The sequence below is a fragment of the Pteropus medius genome, unplaced genomic scaffold, assembly GCF_902729225.1.
Source record: "Pteropus medius unplaced genomic scaffold, Ma_sr-lr_union100, whole genome shotgun sequence".
In the NCBI taxonomy this organism is placed as follows: Eukaryota; Metazoa; Chordata; class Mammalia; order Chiroptera; family Pteropodidae; genus Pteropus; species Pteropus medius.
This window is the reverse complement of record NW_024354500.1, coordinates 18,668,317-18,685,376: the sequence shown is the minus strand read 5'-3', so window position 1 is coordinate 18,685,376 and position 17,060 is coordinate 18,668,317. Positions and strand designations below refer to the sequence as shown.

Genomic DNA, 17,060 nt, shown 5'->3' with positions numbered 1-17,060 from the left:
ATGATTTAAATTTTTTCCTGTCTGCCTTGTTTTTTGTTTGTTTCTTGAGATATTCTCTATATCTATACACACACACACACACACACACACACGCCCAGGAGAGTTTTGTAGTTTTGTTTTTTAAAGACTAGAGAAGATCTGTGTGTTTTTGAGACATAAGGAAAAGAATAAGGAGAGTGGTAGGGATGGAAGCAGCAAATTAAAAAGGAATTACTGGAGCAAGGTCTTAGAGGAGGTAGGACAGACTGTAGCAAGAAGAGTGGATCTTTTTCAGAGCTAGGAAGGGCAGGTTGATGGCAATAGAGATTTCTGATGCTGCATCACTTAGATGGCCTAGGTCCCCACAGCCTGGTGTGGCAGAGACACATGTAAAAATAGACTGGTGGCTTGAGGAGGATGGCAGAAAAGATATAAAATAGCCACTGTGGACACTAGAAAATATCATAGAACTGTCAGACACAAAAATCAATCTAAAAAGGTTTATTTTGATGATTTATAAAAGAATTACCATCATAGCAACTTAAAGCAATTTACAAATTTAAAAATAAATTTACAGAAATGTATTCACATCATACTACATTAATCAGTTTTATTCCAATGTTACAGTAGTGTTGAACAAACACAACAAAACATAAACCAATTTCTAAGTCATATAAATGCCCTCAAAGCATGCTCCAAAACCACTGGAAGATGGTCCAGGAAAAAACTGAAAAAATATGATTTCAGGAAGCAGCAGAAAGATAATTATAACTTTACATTACAAACAGGCCTCAGGTGATGTGGCCTTTAAAAGTCACTTTAACTTTAAACTGTAACCAGAATTTTTTATGTAGACAAATTGAGAGGTTTTTTTTGTTTGTTTTAATTCTGGTGAAGCTCATAGAACACACCAGACTTGGAATTTATTCTCTGATCCATGAGAAGGTAGTTTTAATCAAGGATGACATTATTTCTGGTTATTGGGCATCACATTTTTCTTTTGTGCGTTATGTGCCAGTGACTTTTCTTGGGAGGGGAAGGTTTGAAGATGCATCAGAACCATGGCTGTGGATCTCAATGCACCTGACTTCTCAGGGCTTTATCTATAAATTAACAGCCCCCAACGGAAGAACAGTGTCTAAAGACTTGGCACTGACCCTGCTCTTGGATGCTACCACTGATTAACACTGTCCCTGAAGACAGGAAGGGAATGCCGGGCGGCCGCCTGGGCCTGCTTTCCTCAGCCCAGTTGCCAGGCCAAATTATAGAATGGCTGGCAGCTCCATAAAGAGTCTAAAGTTTGAGACCTCAGGGTCAGGGATTCCTGATGACAAATAATTCTTATGAGGAAAGTGGATAAAAACGTGTTTATCAAGAACTGAGAATTATTATCTAGTTAAATTAAGCAGAGGTATAGGGGGGTCCATTTCAGCTCATTCCTTTAAGTAAAGCCCTTAAAAATAAATGGAACTCCCCTACTTCATGTTGTCTGACTTGCAGCCAGGTATGTAGCCCTAAGTTATAAGTTCCAGCATACATGTTATTAATAATTAAAGACAGCTAATATTACCAATCTGGCAACTAGTGACATTTCATGATCATAAGCCTTAAAAATTTAATACAAGTATAATTTTTCCTGAATATAGAATGCTTACACATTAAAATACCAAAGGCACTTTTAGGTTACATGATAAACAAAAATACATTAATAGAGACATAATTATTTATTGGTTGCTTCAGTTTCTGTGTCCATGGTGATCATCGAGGGCCCAGTTTTGCACTTCACCTTTGGCGAATAGCGTGAAGAATGTGGCACCAAATACATTAATAGCAGCAGCAATCCAGAAAACAGTTTGCCATTCTCTAATAGTGTTCTGTTGAGAAAGAAAAAAATGCATATAAAATTTTTTTGTTTGCAGCCCACCTTATAGAAAGGTGATGTCACAAGAGTGTTACAATAGTAACTCTATTCATAAAAGAAGTAACCCCAATGTCCATCAACAGTGAGACTATGGTGCATTTGTTCAATGGAATACTATACAGCAATGAGAACAAATGAGCTATAACAACATATATATCTCACCAACAAAATGCTAAGTTAAGCAGAAGAAGCCAGACATAAAAGTACAAACTGAATTCTCAAAGATCAGACAAAACTAATTTATGCTGTTAAAAGTCAGGAAAGTGGTTCTTCTTGGTGGGGGTGAAAAAGGAATGGTAGGAAGGGGTCCCTGGGGGCTTTGCAAAGGAGGTAGGAGGTAATGTTCTATTTCTTGACTGGGTGCTGGTTACATGGATGTATTAACTTTGTGAAAATTAATCCAGCAGTATACTTAGGATTTGTGCATTTTTAAATTCCATGTCATACTTCAATTAAAGTTTACTAAAAATAAAAAGTATGGCATGTCCTTGAATCATGCATTACTGGGAAAGTATCATGCCTGTACATCATGTCTCAAGTTCTTAGGTGGAGAACTTGGGACAAGTTCTTAGGGGAGGTGTCTGGGGCAGATCAAGTAAGAATGAGTTAAGATGGACTTGAAGGTCAGTTTGAGGCCTGGACTGAAAGATTCTGCATGGCTCTTGAATGGCACACAAAACAGGACATGCCTGGGACTTGTCAATAAGAGATCAACAAAATATAATTGCTCAGTGTAAAATCCAATGGTGTAAAAACATCAGGCAGTAATCTAAATTTCTAGGTCAGGTGACTAACTTTAACAATCATTTTTTGGATTTTTACAATTTCAATCTAACCTGAGTGCTACATTTGCAGCATTAAACAAACAAATGACCCCAGTAGAATTGGCAATGATATAGAAAAAGGCAGTAGGAAGCTAGTATGAGGTCATTTATTTAGGAAAAAAGGAAAAACATGAAGGAAGGAGTACTCTGTGGTTAAATTATACTTATCTGAGATGAATGTATTTTGCTGAAAAAAAAATTTTAGAAATCCATCTTAAATTTTAGTGCCTATTTAAACATGCTAATAATGCGCCACCACCCTAGAAGAGGAGCCAGTCAGTGATTACATCATATACCAGAAAGGAACGTTTAAGAGTTTCTTACTGATTCCTAAGACAAAGCTTCTCTGTGTGATCTACAGGATAAAAGAATACCTCAGTGTCATTTGGAGGCAATGAATGACTTAAAATCAGTCAACTGCACCAGAAACCTTGCATAGCTCCTAGTTTGTTTTTTAACAAAAACTCCACCAGTTTTGAGAGAATGCTGTTTTGTTTATAACACAATTGGATCTCAAGTACACTTTGACTTTTAATTATTTATTTATACTCTGACTTATTCCACAAAGTTTTTGAGGCAGGGTAGTAAAATGTAATTGTAAACAATTACAATTGTAAAGGCAAATGTATTCCTCCTTTTAAAAAATATCATCTTTTTAATACTAAACAAACGCTACAACAACATATCTAAAATACGGTTCAGTTCCCACTTTATAAACATTTAAGATTTTAATTCAAGAATCCATATTTCCCCAGTGTAAGTGCTAGGATGATCAATAAATGAAATTAATATATGGTAGTGTGTTGACTTACCTTCTTTTGTTGTCACAATGCTCTGTGAAGATAAGGTTAAACATTTCTGATGTGTCCATATTGAAACAGAATTTTAGAAAAAAATTTTCCCAACATACCTCTTATTAAGTGAGAGAAAAGAGTAACGAGGAAACATTTAAGTAATTACTGATTCATTTAACTAAGAGAAGAAATAGGAACATTATCTGTGGTGAACACATATATGTCAGAAACTGGTATATTTGGTAATAAGAAAGTTTGTATCCATATCTTAAAATTTAAAGGATTAGATAGAGTTAATTTGATCACAGAGACAAAACAAAGAGAAAATTAAGTCTCTTTTAGCTTTTTAAAGGATGTATTACACCGGTCCTTTAGATTTTTTTAAACAGTAGAAAACAGGAGATGGAAAAGGCCTTTGAGGTCATTCATTTTGATTTCTTACACAATGTAGGCAATCTTTTACATGGCAGAGTCTCTGTTTACTGATCTGGCCCCATGCTGCCAGCTGCAGGGTGGCCGAACTCCCGCCCGCTTTCAGGGCCTAGTGCCCTTGCTGATCTGAGGCCCGGCCCTTCCCACACCCCTCACTCACTGCTCTAGGGCTCCTTCCTCACTAATGCGTTATTCTCTCTTCTGTGCAGTACAGAAGAGAGAATATTTTTGTGTGCACAAAAATGTGCATGCATTTTTTCCCCTGCATTTGTCATGCTGTACTTTAACTATTTGATTATATATAATCTCTAAATGATGAGTTTCTCAAGTGCAGAAGCTGTCATTTTGCCTTTGAATCCTCAGTATCTGGCATATTAATAAGAACCCAAGAAATTCCTGTTGAATATATGTTTGACTATTTTGGGGCTCACTAACTCATAAGGCAGCCCATTCCATATAGTAACAGCTTTAAGCAAAAAAACTTTCCTACTGCCTCCTAACTTCTTTCCATCTGTCTTTATGAAACTGCCGAGAATAAGTCTCTCTCTTTCATGTGGTAGTCAGTCCTTCAATATGTAAAGATATCATGTCTTCCCAAGTTTTCTCTAAACATTCTCGGTTATTTCAACTGTTCCTTATTCATTCTCTCATGTCTTCCTGACACCTTTCTTTTGTGGATCCACTTCTTGAATAATTTTACATTGCCAATTTTGACTCACTCATACAAAAGACAAGTTATTTATCTGGTATAATATCACTTTTAAGTACTTGCATGGCTTTAGCTACAAGATCTTATTTAACTTAGTTCTATTGTTTTGTCTAAAATCCAAAGAGTACTCTTTGAAATGCCTATCTATTAAAGCATTTATTTGTTTGTTGCTATAAGGAACTACGTAAGAATAAACATTCAGAATTTTACACTTAATTAAAATATACTCAACTTTGACACGGACGTGCAGCTTCAAGAAAACTGTTTAAACCTTTCTAGTTTACAAGTTAATTATTTACTTACTTCAGGGGTCAGACTTTTAGCAATGACAGGCCCAACCATTCCTGGAATAGTGGCAAATGTATTTGTAATGCCCAGGAGGATACCAGCATACCTGCAGAAACATTTTCACAGAGGTTTATTATTGTGTTATGCATTTATGTAGTTTTTTTCAGTAGATAGCTATAGCACTCTCAGGTTGTATTCTTGTGATATTTTATGTCTAAATGAAATGTCTTACTGAAATAGGACTGAATATTTAGCTGGTGAAAAACTTGCATTTCAATAGCTAATTAGCATTCTAACACTATACAGAGAAACATGGCCATTGAAATAATTCCTTTCACAGTGATATAGAAAAGTGCTGAGATATGACTTCCATATATGACTGTATCTAGATAGGAAGCTTGATGTGTCTTAATATTATTTAAGCAAAAAAATTTGTGATTACAAAATTTCATTGAAAACTTAAAAAGGAAAATATTAAGAAAATAATATATTATAGAAATAAGATCATATTGTATATCAATTTCACAACTTACTTGCTCTACTAATTACATATCTGCTTGTAGCTAAATCTTTGTACACTGTCCTAGAAGTAGACAAGTTAGTTCTACAGTGTGTGTCTATGTGTGTGTGTATAACATAAATGCCTTTTAGTAAGCTTAGAAAAATTTCTGATTTATTTTAAAGAGAAGTCTTCAGTGAGTGGAATATTCTTATCTATGTTTAGATGCAAATCTTTAAAGAAAGAATTCCTGCCTTATTTGAGAAAAGCTAATAATCATTGATTTCTCCAATAGATAAGAAATTTGTATAGATTAAGGAAGATTACCAAAGCCAAGGTCTTAGATGCCATCCTAAAAAGAATGAGATGCTTATCATTTTCTATAAAGAAGTCATACTGGACTGGAATTTCAGGAGACCTAAAGATTCCTACCTAGTTCCACCATTAACCATCTGTGTGACTCTGAGTAAGTTAGTGATAGATTACTTCTTTTATCATTCATGGCTTCATAGATGTATACATGTAACATATCTTGTGGTCTCAGCTGAGCTCCCCTACATCCCACCAAGTATACAAGAAAAAATTTTTTAAGTGTAACATGCATATGGAAATGTGTAAAAACCATAGGTGTACAGCTTGATGAATTTTCAGTGAAGACAATGTTACTAGCACCTGATCAAGAAACAGAAGCTACTGGTATAAACATTTAAAAAGACATTTTATGTATGGTTGAACTGCATCTCAGATTGTATAAACTTTAATCATAATATTGTTGTGTCACCCCTCTCCTACTCAAAAACCTACAAAGATGGTTTAATGCTCACTATAAGATTGTAATCTTCTGCCTGATTTGCAATGACCTGGCCTTTGTCCATCTACCCGGCCTATTTCCTAGTATCGCACAATATACTACTTTAGATCCAAAAGCTCTCATTCCAGTTGCTCACATCTGCCACACTTATTTCTGCTACTCCTCTTTATTAATACTATATTCACTATCTGAAATCCATACTCTTTCCATGTAAACCACTTGCTTGGCACCTCTCCCAAGAAGCTTTCTCTGTCTAATTCAGTTCATATTGAGCCAACTTTTCAGAATCTTACTGTCCTTAAAGTTAGTACTACATGTTTTACGAGGTAATTGTTTTCTAATTCAAGTTTGCTAAATCTGACTCCATAGTCTCACTGCAAACTCGTGTTATTCTCCTTTATTATTTCCAGTGACCAGTGACAAAATATATGCTTATTAAATATGTGCTGACCAGAGAAGTGGCACATGACCCGCAGTTGTTCGAGGCTCCATGCATGGATCCATGGGGATCTGGCTGCACTGACTGCTGGAGCTTTGTCCCATGGGGACTAGTACCCCTCCTGGGCTTTGGCTCCAAAGAATGTCAGTTCCTGCTCAGGAATTTCACATAAATGGAATCAAACAGTATGTAACCTTTTGAATTACATACTAAGGTTGCTGAGCATCATTCCAAGTTGTGTTTCAATAGTTCGTTCCTTTTTTATTGTTCTCTAATTGAAGAAACTGGGACTTTATCCTGTAGATAGTCCTACATTCTGGATTTTGTAGATTGTGTCTCTGAGGTATCATTTAACATAATCTTATGTGCGCTGTATTTCCTATACACTGGTAGTAGTACATAGACTCTAGATCCTAGAGCATTCATTAGATTTAGCTTTGACATTTTTAGCAAGAAAACTTAAAGGTGGTGGTTAGTTAAAAATTAGTTAACCAAGTAAATGGCATTTATTATTTTTCATAAAATCACCTATGCATAAAAAATGTCCAATTCGAGCTTTTAATTTTTTCATGAGATAATCAGTGTTATTATAAAATTTTAGTCAAAATTAACAAAGCTTGATTTTATTAGTCTGTATAATCTTATTGTGGGATGTTATTATTTCTATTAGGTTTACCACCCTCAATACTTTGGCTGCAAGATTACTGATCTGAAATTCCTCTCCCCATTTTAGATATGGAAAAGTGTCTGCTACGGTCTGAACTGCATCCTCCCCAAATTCTTATGTTGAGATCCTAACCCCCAATGTGACTGTATTTGGAAATAAGGCCTTAGGAAGTAATTAAGGTTAAATGAGATAAGGGTGGGGTCCTAACCCAACAGAATTGGTAAACTTATAAGAAGAGGAAGAGAGATCATTCTTTTGATCTCTGTGAGTAAATACTGAGGAAAAGCCATGTGAAACACAGAAAGAAGTTGGACTGACTGCAAGCCAGGAAGAGTCCTCACCAGAACCTGATAATGCAGGCACCATGATCTTGGACTTCCAGGCTCCAGAACTGTGAGAAAATAAATTTCTGTTTTTTAAGCTACCTAGTCTACGGCATTTTGTATAGCAGCCTGAGTTGACTAATATGGTGCCTGAATAAAAAAATCCTATTAAACAGTTATCTATGAACATCACAAATATGAACACAGTTCAAAACTCATGTATACAGGATACAGTGACAAAACCATGAGACACAGATCTTTCTGGCTTATGCCCTTTAGGGAGTGTATCTTAAATTAACCAAGCTTGGCAGAACTTCTTTTTTTTTTTTTAAACCATTAACACCTTGGCAGTAGGAGGAACTGACTGCAATGTTGCCAGGGCTTTTCAGTGACAGATATTAAGTGCAGATGAATGTTGTGAATTCTAAATGTCAGCACCAAGAAGCTCATTCAAGTATTTCTATTACACTTGGCCAGAAAGGGCCATGAAAGATTGATGACTGCTTGGGAGAAATATATTGTATGAATTCAGTCTGGATTCAGTGCTATTGGAGTACTAGAATTATGTGGGATTCACTGTGAAGAAAATCTATCCAGTTCTCTTGAATCTGGGCAACAAAATTATCCATAGAAAACCTCTATTTAAATCTATAGAAGAAAAGGCTTAGAAAATACTATCCACACATTTATATGTTAACAGGAATACTATTTATTGAAAAATCTTATGTCAGGTATGGTCCTAAGTATCATTCATATATATATATATATCATATCATGATATGTAACAGTAATCTCAACCTCACAAGGTAGGGATTATAATCTTCATTCTATAGATGAAGAAAGACTATAAAATGTTACCCAATTTGTTTGATTCCAAACCAGTAGTTAATATTATAATGTTATAATCTCTAATGCTGCCTTGTTAAAAACATAGTTATCACTGAATTCAATTTGTAGGAAAGATCAATTTTCTCATGCTTAATTTTTCACCACAAGCCCTAGTGCCAAATGCTTAAAGGTCTGTGGTCCTCAAGTGTTACCCACTGTGTGGGCACTAAGTTATTACCAAAGACAAAAGGCACTAAGCAACAACATGGTCGTAAGATATGTAATCCCTGCGTTAACCAAGACACAGGGAACTAGAAACAACTAGTATGCTCTGAGCCAAGAAATTCTAGTTGGAAAATAAAAAATGAAAGCTTATCTGAAAGGATGATTCAAAATATAAAGGAGAGAAATAATTTTAACTTTGATGAGAGTATCTTCCACTTGTATAGCTGTATAATTTTCAAAATTACATTTGTTGTTAACATACATACATAGTTGATCACAGCCATAAATCTGGTGCCTCAGTCATCTTAGAGCAAGTACAGCATTCTTCATTACCTGAAGCAAACAAGTGCGTACCATTCTCCTAACTTCTACAACTATTTGCTGGCATCATTTATGTTACTAAGTGGTTTAGCTTCATATTATATCTAGGTAAATGTCTTTTTTGACTTATAAGACTCACGAAATGTCATGGCTGGATCAGGGTCTTTAAGATGTAGAGTTCAACCACTCGGCTGATGCTTGAAGCCCCGTTCCACGATCCCTCCTGTAAGCTGTCCAGTATAGGCTTCAGGGCATGGCCTTATCACCCTTTGCTATGACACTAGCTGTGACTTAGGAAGTCACATAACAATCTGTGCCCAAATTTCTTCATCTTTGAAGTGAGTCCTTTGCATTCATATCTTCATGTGTTATAGTTGATGTAATGATGGCTTCCAAAGCATCTATTCCCATGAGGTTTGAGGGACATCAATTCCTTTGCCCTTAACTTTAGGGGTGGGTGCTTACTGTCCTAAAGTCAAATGGTATTCCCTTGGCAATAGGGGTTGCTTCACGGTGGGTATGTGACTCAGTTTGATCCAACCAAAATGAAGTTCAAGACTTATTTCCATGACTGGGAGAGGAAAAGATCCTTCTCTTTCTTGCTTGACATGAATGAAGCAGCATGTGATTCTGGTCATTACTGGCAAGCTTTTCATTGTGTGACTTTACAAGCAGACTCAGCCTTAGTATAATAGTAGTATCATAAAAGGCAGAGTAGTGAGTGAAAAAGAAACAAGTCAGGAATATTAGTAGACAGCTGGATATCAACTCTTGCCTGAAGCCTATTGTTTCTGGACTTTACACACTAAAATCTAGATATGTTATGAATCGCTAGATTATGCTTTTTAGCCATCTTGAATGAGGATTTCTATTGTTTAAACTAAAAGCACCTAAGCGATTACACAGCCTAGATCTCTTTTGTGCCCAAACTCTTAATTCCCATATCACTCTGACTGTTCACTAAGCCTAAGCTTGTTAAAATATCATGCCTAGATCAATCCAACAGCACATTTTCAATACTACACTTGGGCTACTGAACACCACTGAAAGAAATAACAACTTAGTACAATAGTGACAGTACAAAATTAATCTCCAACTTCAGCGGATCCTCATCAATGCTAAAAATTTCTTCTGTGAGTTCTTAGTGACTTTTTCTCAGTAACTATTTCAAATCTTTATCATTCTCAAGTCTTTTACTCCACTTATCTTCTTTTTAGGGACCATAATGTCACAGAGACTAACAGTTAAGAATTTTCAATCTACTGTGACATCTATGACTGTTGATCGAGTCCTCCCTTTGGGGATCCCAGTCTCCACTTATTTTCTTTATCCTACTTCTGTTGCTTCATATCAATTACCATTGCATCAGGCTCTTCTTTCTCTTAATGGATCCCCAAGGTTCTCATCAGAGTTTGCTGAGTAATTTTATCCAATTCCATGGCTTCATCTACTACTCATATGTTGATGACTCCTAAATCTTTATCTCATCCAGATCTTTTTTTTTTTAAAAAAAACAAACCCAGGGCTTCTTTTTTTCTCCCCAACCACCTCCCTCCTTTTTTTTCTCTCTGGCTTTATTGAAATATAATAGACAATTAGTTGATCATATTTACCTTGTACAATTCAAATTTTTTTTTCAGTTATAGTTGGTATACAATAATATACCAGTTTGTTGTACAGCATAGTGATCAGAGATCCACATAACTCACAAACACCCCATTAAATCTAGTACCCCACTTCTCCTTACATATTTATTACATTATCTTTCCCATGCTACATTCTACTTCCCATATCTATTCTGCAACTATCCATTTGTACTTCTTAATCCTTTTGCTTTTTTTTGCTGCCTCCCTAACACCCCTCCAATCTAGTATCCCTCCAAATATTCTCTGTATCTATGAGTTTATTTCCACTTTTGTTTTTGTTGCTACTTATTTTGTTTTTCCACATGTATGTGAATCATGCAATATTTGTTTTTCTCTATTCGACCCATTTCATTCAGCGTAGTACCCTCTAGGTCCATCGAGGCAATATCCTTTTCCGTTCCCTTCATTTTAGTGTGTGTGTGTGTGTTTTAATCTGAAGTGAGTCTCTTATAGGCAGCATATGTAGGGGTCTTGTTTTCTTATCCATTTGGCCACTCTATCTTTTGGTTGGAGCACTTAATTCTTTTCCATTTGAGGTACTTGTTGATAGGAATGATGTTATTACTATTATTTATTCATGTTTTTGATACGTGTTTTTCTTCTTAAAGAAGTCCCTCCAACATTTCCTGTAATACTGGCTTGGTAGTGATAAATTCCTTTAGCTTATTTTTGTCTGGGAATCTCTTTATTTGTCCTTCAACTCTAAATGATAGCTTTCCTGGATAAAGTATTATTGGTTGTAGATCCTGGGTTTTCATCATGCTGAATATTTTGTATCAAGCCCCTCTGCCCTGCATAATTTCTTTTGAGAAATCAGCTGCCAGTCCTACGGCAGTAATTACTACAAGGTAATTAGTTACCTTGTAGGTAACTAACTGCTTTTCTCTTGCTGTTTTTGAGATTCTCTCTTTGTACTTAACCTTTGGCATTTTAACTATATGTCTTGGTGTTGGCCTCTTTGGGTTCCTCTTTCTTGGGACTCTCTGAGCTTCTTGGGGTTGTATGTCTATTTCCTTCACCAGGTTAGGAAAGTTTTCTATCATTATTTCTTCAAATAGCTCTTCAATGTTTTGTTTTCCTTCAGGTACCCCTATGACATCGATATTTTCACATGTAATAGTGTCCTATAGGCTCCTTAAATTATTATTATAGTCTTGGCTTCTTTTTTCTTGTCATTCTGATTGAGTGTCTTTGGCTTCCCCATCTTCTATATCCATGGTTCGATCCTCTTTATCCACTCTGTTGATTCCCTCTAATATACTTTTCATCTCAGATGTGTTCTTCATTTCTAATTGGTTCCCTTTTATAATTTCCATTTCCATTTTTGTTTTTTATCTGTTAAAGTTCTCACTGTGTTCATCTACATTTCCCCTAAATTCATTGAGCATCTTTATAACCAGTGTTTTGAACTCTGCATCTGTTAGATTGCCTGATTTCATTATTCTTGGATCTCTGTTCTGTTCTCTCATATGGTTTCTGCTTCTTTGTCTTTCCATTTTGGCTATCTTTCTGTGTCTGTTTATTAGTGTGGTCTTATTAGTGTGGCTTTGTGTAGTAAGTGTCCAGTGGCACAGTCCTGAGAGGAGTTCAGCTGCAGGCCAAGTTTAGCCCCCACCTATGCCCCTCTGGGGCCACCTGTTAAGATTAAGCAAATAATCCACAGATGCTATACTTACAGTTGCCTCAAGAAACCACACCAGAAACCGAGGGCAGCTGTAACCAGTGTGAGTCTTGGTGCTGCTCAGCAAAGAGTACCTGACTCGCTGAGGATACAGCTGGATGTGGCTCGGGTGGGGCTGCAAGTTGGGGAAGGCCCAAATCTCTTTCCTGAATTGAAGACTGGATAGTCTTGACTTCCTTGACAGCACATTCTTCATTTTCCTTCTATCTCTCTCATTGTCCCTTTTTTAGTTTTCTTTTCTGGCTATTTCCCTTCTTTCTGTTCTCTAATGGTCAAGATCCAGTCCTGGGATTGCTTGTCATTCTACCCTTTCCCGCTAGGCAATCCTTGTCTTTAAATACTTTGATATGTGGATTATTATTCCCTAATTTTCATTTCCAGTCAGACTGATTTTCTGAGTTTCACTAGCACAACTACTATTTTCTGATGTTTTCACAAATATCTAAACTTTAACATATCTGAAATTTTAATCTTCCTCCAAGACTCCTCCTTCTTCAGGCATCCCAGTTCCCTAAGTGGTATATCTATCTACCAGTTGCCCATGTGAAATATCTGGAAATCATCATCTTTGATATCTTCCTCACTCGTCAGGTCTCGTAGATGTCAAGTCTCATATTGTATTTACAGACATCTCAAATCTATCTACTTCTTTATATCTCCTATTATACCCCATCACTTCTCATCTGGGTTACTGCAATAGCTTCCTAATTGGTTTCTTTTACTTGTACTCTTGTCCACACAGCAGTGATCTTAAAATACAAAGAATGTTATTTCCTACTTGCTCTGGATATAATATAAAAGGCTTACTATAGGCTCCTGCTCACTTCTCAGTGGCTTTCTTCTCTGCATCTCAGCTACAAACAGCCTTCTCTCAGTTAAATGAAATATTCTGCTGTGGACTAAATGTTTGTTTGATAGGGTCTTTAGGTGACAAGAGTTAAATAAGATCATAAAGGTGGGGCCCTAATCCGGTAGGGCTGGTGCCCTTATAAGAAGAGTTAAGGGACACTACAGCTCTTTCCCTCTCTGCATACCTGCACGCACACATGCACATACCTAGGAAAGACCATGTGAACACAAAACAATAAGGCAGACCTACTGCAAACCAGGAAGAGAGCTCTTACCAGAAACCAAAATCATGTTGGCACTTTGATCTTGGACTTGCAGTCTCTAGAACTGTGAGAAAATAAATTTCTGTGTTGAAGGCACCTAGTCCATGGTATTTTGTTATGATGGCCTAACCAGGCTAAGACACACATAATTTCTTTTTCCTCTCATGTAAATTCTGTCAGAAATATGACTCCCTTTTTGCTTGGCTAGCTTCTTACTTATTCTTCAGGCTTTAGCTAGCTTAAATATCACTTTGTCAGAGAGACCTTCCCTCTCTTCCTGAACTACATTATATCCCCCTAGTATATTCTTTGTTTATCTTCAAAAAAAAAAAACAACAAAAAAAAAACCAACGGTTTTTATTTGTGTGATCCTTCATGTCCACACTCTATACTAAAAGTTCCACAGGCTAGACTGTGTTATGGCTGGCACTTGGCAGGCATTTGATAATAATGAATTATCATAATATATTAATTATTTGTTTTCTTTTGTTTCTTTCCTCAACTATATTAACCTCTTTGCAAGCAGGAGCTAGATTTTATCTTTTGTAGAGTTGTGTAGAATATAAATGTAGGATAAATTTGAAATTCAAAATTTAAACACTACAAAAATTGTAACGAATGGGTTTAATAATTACTCGAATCTATTTCTGGTTCTGAAAGTTTGTGTGTGTGTGTGTGTGTGTGTGTTGGTATATTTTTGGAAAATAAAGAGTAGTTTAGTTCAGCTACGGCAAAGAATAACTAGAAAGTGAGGTGAGAGAGGAAGTAATAAACTTATAAAGATAGGCTGGAGCTTTAATGTGAAGGATTTTGCACGTTGGCTGAGAATTCTGTATTTAAATTTAATAGAGAATACAAAAATTGATTTTATTATGCATGAATAGTAAAGAAAGAGCTTTAAAGAAAAGTACTGACATACAGTAAGATCAATACATAAATAGTTTTTCAGAAAGAATTTTAATACGGTACTGAATGTGAAAGTCTATTTTCATTCTTCCATTCATGCAATTAATTGATTATGTACTGAACATGGCCCAGCACAGGGCCAGGTGCTGGTACTACGGTGGTAAATCAAACAGAGTTGGCCCCTGCACTCTCGGAGCTTACAGTCTCAGAGCTTTAACTTAGGTTACCTTTTATTTCAAATGTTTTCTTGGTCCAATGCCTAATTGTTACTGGTTTTCTTTCCTTGGTTCCCCACTGTTAAGGGCATATGTAGAACTGGAGCTCCTACTTTCTTGGTCAGATCATATAAATCAACTACTCAACAAGTATGGACTTGGGGATGCTTCTCCTTTTACAGAAGGTGTAATATGGATATGTAAGATGTCTTAGTCTGAGGGAGCTTACATCCAAATTGGAGAGATAAGAGTTACATTTAGAAATAATTACAAATCAAGTTAAGGCAGTTACTACAAATGCATTTATTATAAAATTATAAACAAAATGCATTGAGAAAAGAAAGAAATAAAAGCAAACAGTAATGTTCTGGAAAGGCTTAATGAGGAACTGGGATGTGAGCTGGGAAGGATTCAGATGGATGGAGAGGAAAAGGTACTGCCACTGGGGCCGGAGAATGAGCCTCAGTTGAAGGTACTAGAGAATGACCAACAGGGCTCTGCCAGGAGCTGGACACTCTAAGACTTTAACTCTGTGGAACCTCCTTGGACTTTTTATATAAAATGAGAGATTGGATTAGAATCATTTCAAAGGTCTGCTTGAGTTCTATGAGAGTCAGCTTTGTGGAGCTTATCTTGAAGTACTTACTGAAAAGATGGGAGACTGAGGATCCATAGCAATATGAAGATTCTGCGTAGTCTGGGTGTAAAGGATTTGGGTTAGGGGAAAGATGTTGAGAGACTCCACTTCTCCAAAAATAAGTTTGTATACATTATTAAAAAAACTTAAGTGCAGAAAATCTTCTGGGTTAAAATATTTATAGTCCCCTCCTCTACCTTGTCAACTAGCACAAAACATATTCTAGAAGTATGTGGCCCAAAGAATATTTCCAGAAAAGCAGCTGTAGAAAGAATTCTGAACTTAACAGTAAGAAGTTTTGGTTCAATTTTGGCTCTATCATTTATTAGCTGTGTGGTGTAAGTAAAATCACTTAACTTCTTTGAATTGGAGTTTCTTTCATCATAAAATAGGTCAAGAATACCTATCTCATAGGAATGCTTTAAGGATAAAACAAAAGCACATTTATGAAAGATTTATAAGCTACTGAGTGCTAGATAAATACATCTGTAAATGGGTAAGATAACACTTGAACAAATCGACTGGTACGGTCTTGGGTATTCATCCACGAAACTAAATGCCCATTATGTATAAAGCACGATGGTGAGCCCTGAGGATGGTAAGATAGAGTCTTGGCCTTCACAGAATTCCTATTCTAGCTGGGTTGAAAGATACAAGTTATAATGTATTATATGTAATGTTTTTATGGGAACATTGTATACAGAGTTGATCATAGTTAGAAATTTAAATTTAAAAACAACTTCATGCTTTAATTATTGTGTAAACTGAAATCTTCCTTAAGAATTTAATGTCATTCCTAGAGTATTCAAATTTATATAGAGAGAAAGTAGAATGGGGGTTGCCAGGAGCTGGGGTGGGGAAGGGGGAATGGGAAGTTAGTGTTTAACGGGTAGGGAGTTTCGGTTTGAGAAGATAAAGTTCTGGAGATGGATGGTGGTGATGGTTGCACAAAAATGTGAATGCACTTAATGCCACAAACTGTTCACTTAAAAATAGTTAAAATGGTAAATATTATGTTATGTATATTTTACAACTGAAAAATGACTTAATCACAGCCAATCTTTATACTAGTACTCACGAAGGAGCAATATCCAGATGGTTGATGTTAAATCCAGAAGAACTAAAGCCTCCCAGTGTTGTTGATATGGTCAGGAATGCAACAGCCAAAGAATAATCACAACCTATAAATCCAGCGGCTACCAGAAATACTGCAGGTCCAATCATTCCTTAAGTTAAAAAGTTATAAAAAGAAAAAGAAGCCCCGGCATTAATATTTGCTTGCTCTACCTTAATACAGCATAAATGTGAAACTGGGTATTACTGCCACCTACTGTAGAAATGTTGTACTTCATAGAAGACTCTAAGTTCAAATTATGTAGTTTTGTGAAAAAAAACTGAAAAATATATAGGCACAATGCAGCTAATATAAAAGTAAAAAAAAATTTTCTTTATGCAATGTCATTAAATCTACATGTGACCAGGGCTCAGCTAAAGTTCTACAATGTTAGAGCAAGAAGAGAATGACTGAAAAATATGGTCCCAGATAGAAGCAATAGTTGCTATGGAGTGTGATTTAAAATTCACATAACCAAAGAAGATAAACTAAATAATAAACTTTGTTGGATAAAGTTATAAAAACACTCCAATTAGGTTTCAATAACTGAAAACAATATGCATAGTTTATTATAGGCAGTTAAGCATAAAATACAAGATAGGAAGGGACTTGATGAGTAGGCTGCCATTTTTTTTGTGTCTACAGCAGTGTTATCCAATAACTCTGTTGTGATGGCAATGTTGTATTTG

General features: G+C 35.9%; 1 protein-coding gene across 5 annotated transcripts in view; it reads right to left on the bottom strand.

Moving 5' to 3' along the window:
• Window positions 1-465: 465 nt before the first annotated feature.
• Window positions 466-17,060, bottom strand: part of SLC17A5 (solute carrier family 17 member 5) — a 45,681-nt gene continuing 29,086 nt past the window's right edge. For 3 of the 5 annotated variants that reach the window (XM_039853293.1, XM_039853294.1, XM_039853295.1), the window contains exons 9-11: window positions 16,336-16,483; window positions 4,963-5,053; window positions 466-1,853 (exon numbers count right to left, since the gene is read on the bottom strand). In XM_039853293.1, the coding sequence (XP_039709227.1) occupies window positions 1,716-1,853; window positions 4,963-5,053; window positions 16,336-16,483 (377 nt within the window). In that variant the 3' untranslated portion in view covers window positions 466-1,715. Of the gene's footprint in view, window positions 1,904-4,962; window positions 5,054-16,335; window positions 16,484-17,060 lie in introns of all 5 variants that reach the window. The other 2 variants (XM_039853297.1, XM_039853296.1) reach the window with 2 other exon arrangements.